This window comes from Terrapene carolina, unplaced genomic scaffold, assembly GCF_002925995.2.
Source record: "Terrapene carolina triunguis isolate 2854851 unplaced genomic scaffold, T_m_triunguis-2.0 Scaffold139, whole genome shotgun sequence".
Taxonomy (NCBI): Eukaryota; Metazoa; Chordata; order Testudines; family Emydidae; genus Terrapene; species Terrapene triunguis.
Window position 1 is genome coordinate 14,457,501 of NW_020664490.1, and position 8,438 is coordinate 14,465,938.

Below are 8,438 nucleotides of genomic sequence, written 5' to 3' on the forward strand. Positions count from 1 at the left end.
CCCCCCCCCCCACATTCCCACCTGCACCCCTCGCACCAAATGGGAGCTGCCCAGGTAAGTGCCCCACACCCAGACCTCCTGCCCCAACCCTGAGCACCCTCCCTCATTCTAGCTCCTGGCCAGACTCTTCACCCCCAGCCCTGTGCTCTGTGCACTCCCACCCTCAGCTCATTGCAGAGAGAGGAAGAGAATGGGCCAGAACCAGGGAGAAGGTAGGTACCCACTGTCTGTGGGCAGAGCCACTCAGCCCACTGCCGGTGTGGGGTCCCAGCCACCGGCTCCGCACAGCCCGCTGCCGGTCTGGGGTTCTGGCTGCTGGACCCTTGCCAGCCGGGGTCCCGGCCGCAGGCCCCGCTCAGCCCGCTGCCGGCCTAGGTGAACAGAACCCCAGACCAGCAGTGGGCTGAGCGGGCCGGCGGTGTAAGATCAACATTTTAATTTAATTTTAAATGAAGCTTCTTAAACATTTTGAAAACTTTGTTTATTTTACAATACAACAATAGTTTAGTTATATAATATATAGACTTATAGAGAGAGACCTTCTAAAAACATTAAAATGTATTACCGGCACGCAAAACCTTAACCCGGTCTAGCTTGTACTGTGCTATTAATTGCACAAAGGGTGTGCTACTGACTGTCAAAATACATTCCTGGGGAATACTAACTTAGGGTATGTCTTCACTGCAGAGTTAACGTAGGCGGTTACTCAAGTGTTTCCCTTAACTCCCCTACCTTCTTCCCTCCCTCTGTCCACTCAAACAGCCCCCTGACCTGAGTTTAGTGGTGCTTTCTAGCTGGTTCATCTGGGGCTGTAGGCTAAAACCCAAGTGAGGCTTTCACTCAGGCTAGTAACCTGCTCGCTTTGCAATGAGGATATGTGCTAAGTCACTTGAGTGGCAGTAGTCCTCCACTCCATTCCCACAATTCCCTGTGTGGTGCTCAGAAGGACAGACAAGTTCTCCCACAATTCACTGGGAAAGAATCAGAGCAGCTCAGCTTACTGCAGCATAAAGAACCATGAGGATGCTAGAACCAGGGTAGGGCTTTGTAGTGTGGCTGCTCACACCTGAGCTAGACTAACCCAGGTGCTCACACTTGGGTGCCAATCACCTGGGTTAACCCTGTAGCGAAGACATACCCTTAATTGCTATCCCTGCTCCTATCTGAGGTCTGTGGAAAAAACAAATGATTGGCGCTAGGAATTCCTCAGTTCTAATTCTTGCCTTGCAATTGATTCAAAATTTGGCCTCTATTTCCCCATCTGTAAAATGGAGGTAATGTTTAAGGTACTTACTCATAGGATGTTGCAGATCAATATGTGTAAAGTGCTAAGTATCGTTAATTGTTTCAACCCCTCTATCAGTACAGTTTGGTCAGTAGTGAAAAGTGTTATTCAAAAGGATGGCCCACTCGGGTTCTACCATGGTCTGTCAAGCACTTTACTTCGGGAAGTCCCAGGTTATTTCTTCTTCTTTGGAGGCTATGAACTGAGTCGGACATTTTTTGCAGCGGAGAGACCAAAAGATCAACTAGGTATGTGCCAGCTTGTGGGTATATGGAAAAGGTAGTCTCTCGCTACAGAAAGTAGCATACTTCTACTCTCAAAATCTCTCCTGCAATGCTAATTATACCTTATCCACTTGCTGTATATCTGCAGGCAAAAAATTGTGGTCCTGTAGAATAGCGATGTGGGAGCAAAACCAACACTATTCCAGTTTATGGGTGGTAAAGAACTGCTCACGCCAACCATTTTCAGATTTGTCATGCATCATCTTGCTTTTGTACACTTATTTAGCTGATGTATGAGTTACCTGATCAGGAGAGGATAATTGTGCAAAAACTGTTGAATGTTCAACACTCCACAATGCACCACCGAACTGTTTATTGCAACAAAGTTGTTCACTAGTTGTGCATCTTTTAAGTGATTTGAAACTTTCCCTTTGCACGGTGTTCAGTGCGTGTCACAGATGTTTCTCTCTCTCTCACACACCCACCACTGCATTAAAAGAACATTAATGTTGCAAAGTCAAGCACTCAAAAGTTAGGAAATGGCAGAATTGTCTGTGCAACATTACATTTGGTTTCTAGAAAAAAATAAGCTTGAGGTAGACACTGGGTATTTAAAACTTTAGCCCAAACAGTTTGGCAAATTATAAGCAACTGAAAACAGAGTCTTATAATGGGAAATGTTGGGCAACCTCAATAATAGGCAGTTCTGCCAGTTCTATTTATAGTATGTAAGGGCTATCTGGTTGTTTAGGATTCAGACGTTAGTATTGCAGAATGTGAAATGTAATATTCTGTATCATTCCAGTATGAACACAAACTCTTGGAACTCTTGCATTCCTTATTTTGGACAAATGCTCTTTCCATGCTCTGAAGTGTCAGCCTCTGTTTGCCAGAAGCTAGGAATGGATGACAGAGGATGGATCACTTGAGGATTACCCTTCTGTTCATTCCCTCTGGGGCACCTGGCATTGGCCACTGTCGGAGGACAGGATACTGAGCTAGTTGGACCTTTGGTCTGAGCCAGTATGGCCGTTCTCATGTTCTAACTTCATATGCACTTTCAAGGAGGGATATTGAAGATAGGAAACCATTGGGTCTCTCTGGCTATTAAAACGCAAGATACCAGCCTTTGAAGGGACTTGGCATCAGTAGTTTGCTTTTTAGTAGTTAAAAGTGCTTGCTTTTTCTAGCTACTATTGTTATCAAATTTTCATAAAAATCTGATCATAAAAGCAAAATGTGGTTGCATTCTGAAAGTTGACTGGGTTTGTAACAATGCTGTCTCACTCAGTAGACACTCCCCTGTGTATATTCAGAGTCATAACTGCTGGCTTTACTCAAGAAATTTTTACAACCTTTTTACTTGTGATAGCGCTGCAGAGCCAATCCAGCAATGGCAGCAGGAGTGAGATATTTTGTCTTAAGTATTAATTAAATTCTGACACCTTTTTTTTTTTTTTTTCTTGTCATGGCCTGAACCATACATTCCAGGGTGAACTTCAAGGCCTGGCAGGCGAGTTGCACTTCTGAACTAAGAATATTTAAATTTAGAAGGCAGTGAGAGAGCATAAAGGTATCTCTTTCCCTATGTTACAAAATATTTTAAAGAAACCTGCTTTCCTAAACCAGACTTTGTGTTGAAGGTTTGTCTACGTAGTAAAATTTTTAAACTCTTATTCTAAATGTGCTCGTGGAAGTAGGAGGCTGGACTCCTTAGAAATCCACAACCACTTTATTTAATCTTATACCTATGATACAGTGCAAGCTTATCACACAGAAAAACTGCCACCTCCTCAAACTCTGTGCATTCCTTGTTTTCACATTACTCTAAAATAGAACACCATAAAATTTGGGGGGTAGTTTGCACAGTGTATAAAAGCTTATTTCATGTTTTTAGGGCCTATTCCTTTGATGGTGAGTGGTGGTTTTGGAGGCATCTGCTTGTGGATTGCTGTTTATCCTGTGGACTGTGTCAAATCTAGAATTCAGGTTCTTTCCATGTCTGGAAAACAGGCAGGCTTCATGGGAACATTTGCAAATATTTTGCGAAATGAAGGTAAGCATGTCCAATACAAACTGAACCTGCAGGCTCATATGTGAAAACTTTACTCCAGTATGGAAAATCTATTCTGAAACCTAGTCTGTTAAGAAGTTACGGGAAATTAATTACGCTACTTCCTTTTCTGTAGACCACAAATTACTATTCTTGTGAAATTCTCCCATCGCCACCTTTAGAGACCCGCAAAATGATGCTTCTAAAAAATCTTGATGCTAACAATAATACAGAAACTAGTTTCACAGATTCAGGCTTAATGCATCTACTACACTCAATTGTACTTCAGAGGGCAATCACTTAGTACTTACTGTAGTATCTTACCTGTTAAAGACAGATGAGTAAATGCACCCTCCTGCCCTGCAATGGCTAACTTGTAATTTAAACATTGAAACTCCAAGCAGGTACTAGAAATAGATTCGCCACAAATTTGATTGATCTCTGTTTGAAGAATTTATAAGAAACAGTAACTTATACATTTATAAAAGATGCTCAGTTGACTAGGAAAGTAGAAATTGCCGTACTGGATCAGATCCAAGGTCCCTCAGGTCCAGGATAGTGTATCTGACAGTGACTAGCACCAGATGCTTCAGAGAAAGGTATTAGAATCCTGCAGCAGGAAGATGTGGGGCCAGCTGTCCCCCACATTAGGTCTTTTCTGAATCTCCAATAGTTAGATGGCCTGAAGCCCAAGGTTTAATATCCCTTCCAAAATTTTATTACGACGACTCTGGATATTTATCCATATAGATGTCCAGTCTCCTCTTGAATCTTGAGTTGTTGGCCTCAACAGTGTCCTGTCTCAATGAGTTCTACTCTCTGCTTCCTGATTCTTCTAATTAGTATCATTATTTTAAGTTCCTCTGCATGACTTCTAGAGAGTAGAACACCAGAACTATTGCTGGTTAGTCTTTTAAAAGTTTAACGTGCACATTTCTAATCAGTTCATGTTTCATTTTGCAGGAGTATTTGCCTTGTATTCTGGACTAAAGCCTACTTTGATTCGTGCATTCCCAGCCAATGGTGCACTGTTCCTTGCCTATGAGTACAGCCGCAAGATGATGATGGAACAGGTTGACACGTACTGAAATCTTCCAGCAGCAGGTTTAGGTCAACCTTTTTAAAAAGAACTGTAGGGCTTGAATGGGTACAAAATCAATAGCATGACATCAGAGAAAGTCAGTCAATTTAGGATTTAAAAAAAAATCTTTTTAAAGTAAATGGATTTTGTAGACTTTGTGTGTGTTTTTACAGGATTTTTTTTTTTTTTAAGGGAGGATGGAGACGTTAATGTTCTTTCCACCTATTGTGCTGCTCAAGAGATTTAATTATGTTGCCCTGATGGAAGCGGTACTCAGTGTAAAGGGTAGTGATCTTTCAGTTAAGAGAGTTAATCTCAAACTTTAAAAAATCTAGTTCTGGAACAGCCATGGTACAAGAAGTCTGAATTTCCCTTTTTCACTGTTAGCAAACACAACTGACTCAAGGCCACACGGCACTGGTGCATTAGTAAAGTAGTGCTTCTCTTTTCATTATCCATTTTAGGGCTTGTCTACACAGGGAGTGACTCTTGAATAGTTTCGTCTGTGGATGCTCTTATTCTGGAATAAATCTCATTCCAAATTATTTTAATTCACTTTAGACAGCCTATTAGGAATAGTTAATCTGCTCTAAATTCACACCGTATGTTATTCTGGATTCACTTTTGTGTGTAGGTGAGCCCTTAGAGAGAGTATTCAATGGAAACAGCAAGCTGCTTGCATGTTATAGCTGTTTCACCTCTTTGTAAGAGAGTGTTCAAGTACTTCAAGAAACAGTAATCTAATACACAAGGAAAGGTAGAAGGGGGAGGTTTAGTTTCCTGAAGTATTTAGTTTAAGCAATGCATGGCTAATACTTACACTGTTTTAATAGTGTTAAAATGGTACAAATTCATAAACTCTGCCTTCAGTAGTTTCACCAATAATGTGAAAACATTAAAGTCACTGGAGCAGATTGGGTCTTGCAAGCCTATAACCTCATTTCTCTCTTTCCTCCCCTCTGCCTTCTTCCCCTGCCAACCCCTGTCCCTTTCAGTTTTAACTGCTGTCTCTAGGTAGCCTCCTTCTATAGGTTTGCAAGCAGGGTATGTCTGGTACTAGCTACCATCTTTGATGCTTTTAGGAAAGGGTCTACTTGTAGATGTCTGATACAGTGATTCTCAAACAGAGGTACATACATGTACCCCCTGGAAGACCTCTGTGTACCCCCAGGGGTAATCAGCTCATTTAGATATTTGCCTAGTTTTACAACAGGCTACATAGAAAGCACTAGTGAAGTCAGTACCAACTAAAATTTCATACAGTGACTTGTTTATACTGCTCTATATACTATACACTGAACTGGAAGTACAATATTTATATTCCAATTGATTTTTTTATATTATATGGTAAAGGAGAAAGTCAGCAATTTTTCAGTAATAAAGTGACAGACATTTTTGTATTTTTATGTCTGATTTTGTAAGCAAGTAGTTTTTAAGAGAGGTGAAATGTGGGGGTACACAAGACAAATCAGACTCCTGAAAGGGGCACAGTAGTCTGGAAAGGTTGAGAGCCACTGGTTTAATATACACATCACAGTATGTAGGCCTAATAGGTTGCCAGCAGGGTGGTGTCTTATTACTACTCAACTTAGACAAGGGAATGTCCAGAGAACCCAAATGCCTACAGTAATACCAACTACCCCTTGATCCCTTTCATATGTCCGTGGGGCCTGAGTTGCACCTTGTCACCTCAATACCCATTGTTGCTACTACTCATATTGCCTGAACCAAGTAAGAAGAAAGTTCATGTATTGTGCAGTGACCAAGAACAATCAGTGCAATCACTACCCATTGGCCTCTTTCATGGTCATCTTATAAAATAATCTAGCTTAACGGCTGTCTTCAGTGGTCACATCCCTGTGTTGAAAGGGCAGAAAGCCAGAAAAGAGTAGAAGGCCAGCATAAGTTTTAATTGGTAGATGGATTTGAAAAAAAACAAAACAAACCCTTGAGCGTCAGGCCGTAGAAACTAGTAGGAAGAAGACCAAAACTGTGTGGGGATACAGTTTGGGCCAGGGGTGCACAAACTTCTTGGCCTGAGGGCCACAGCTGGGTGGGGAAATTGTATACAGGGCCATGAATGTGGGGTTGGGGTGGGGGAGGGAGTGCAGGATGTGGGAGGGGCTCAAGGCAAGGGGTTGGTGTGTAGGGTGTGGCAGGGGGTGTGGAGTGCAGGAGGGGGCTCAGGGCAGGGGGTTGGGGTGAAGGAGGGGCATGGCAGGGGGCTCAAGGCAGGGAGTTGGGGTGGGGGGTTCAGGTTCCAGCCCAGTGCTTTTTACCTTGAGTGGCTCTGGGGTGGTAGCGGTGTGCAGCAGGGCTAAGGCAGGCTCCCTGCCTTTCCTGGCCCTGCACCGCTCCCAAAAGTAGCCAGCATGTCTGGCAGTGGTTCCTGGGGGTGGGGTGGGGCAGGTGGCTCTGCCATGCACTGCCTTTGCCTGTGGGTACCACCCCTGAAGCTCCCATTGGCCTGCTCCATACTTTGATCATGATGGTTGGAGGAATGGTAATACTTCAGCCATCATAATCCAAAAGGAACAAGATTTGGGACCAGATGCAGTGGGTTAGGGAAGGAAGTAGATACCCTTAAATATTTGCTTCCATTCTGGAAGTCAGATTCTTTGAGGCTATGGCCTTAAAATAGCTGCCAGTCAGCTTTTGTGTTTACCAAAGGGGAATGCTTTAGCCACCTTGTCATTGGAGCCTTTTTAAAATGCTCATGGACACTCACATTTTGGCTAGAGTGAGGGTAGCTATAGCCCAGGGGTGGGCAAACTAGAGCCTGCTGGCCAAATCCAGCCCACAAGCCATTTTAAGCTGGCCCATGAGCTGTACCACCTGACTCGGCCCTGCTCCATAAAGGGGGTGGCACCACATGGCTCGGCCCCCACTCCAGCTCCTACACACTCCAATGGGAGCTGCAGGGGCAGTGCCTGTGGATGAGGCAATGTGCAGAGCTGTCTGGCTGTGCCTCTAAATAGGAGCTGGAGAAGGGACATGCTTCCAGGAGCCGCTTGAGGTAAGCGCTGCTCAGAGCCTGCCTCCCCTGAGTGTCTCCCCAACCCCAGCCCTAATCCCTCCCTCCTCTCCAAACCCCTCAATCCCAGCCCAGAGCACACTCCTGCACCCCAAACCTCTCATCCCCAGCCCCACCCTGATCCCCCTCCTGTCCTCTGAACCCCTCAGTCCCAGCCCAGAACATCCTCCTACACCCCAAACTTCATTCCAAGCCCTATCCCAGAGCCTGCACCCCCTCCCACACACCAACCCCAATTTTGTGAGCATTCATGGTCCACCATACAATTTCTATTCCCTGATGTGGCCGTTGGGCCAAAAAGGTTGCCCACCCCTGTTATAGCCTATCTTGGTGATAGTGCTGCTTCTTTGTGGGGGATGAGTGTTTACCAGTGCAAGGCATTCCTTCCTCTCATCTGGTCCTAGTCATAGTTCAGGCAAGTCTTCCCTTTGCACCCTCTCACAGGAAAGAGCACCATGGGAAGTAAACTGAAGCTTTTTTTTTTTTTTTAAATACTGTTATGCTCTGATGTAACAAAAGATAGTTCAGTGGTACTTGGAGTCAGTTAATCTCTTGCATAGTACATATAGGAATAATGTCAAACCATAAAAATAGTATACAGGTTACAAGATTTGTCAAATCATTTACATTTTAATTTGAAAAAATAGTAATAGTACTGCAGGGGAAGTGCTGAAAGCTGGGTTGGTAGAGTCTAGGTTAATTGTCTAGCAGTTGGAAGAGTGAAAATACAATTTAATTCAGTGTCAGTAATTGTCTTGTAT

The 8,438-nt window shown here is 43.7% G+C and overlaps 1 protein-coding gene across 1 annotated transcript in view; it reads left to right on the top strand.

Annotated features, from left to right (window-relative positions):
* The window catches only part of LOC112122312 (mitochondrial ornithine transporter 1-like), a 16,442-nt gene extending 11,655 nt beyond the window's left edge, over nt 1-4,787 (top strand). Inside the window, exons 4-6 of the mRNA XM_026653529.2 lie at nt 1,364-1,533; nt 3,407-3,565; nt 4,526-4,787. Coding sequence (XP_026509314.1) covers nt 1,364-1,533; nt 3,407-3,565; nt 4,526-4,650 — 454 coding nt within the window. The 3' untranslated portion in view covers nt 4,651-4,787. The remainder of the gene's footprint in view (nt 1-1,363; nt 1,534-3,406; nt 3,566-4,525) is intronic.
* Nucleotides 4,788-8,438: the final 3,651 nt, after the last annotated feature.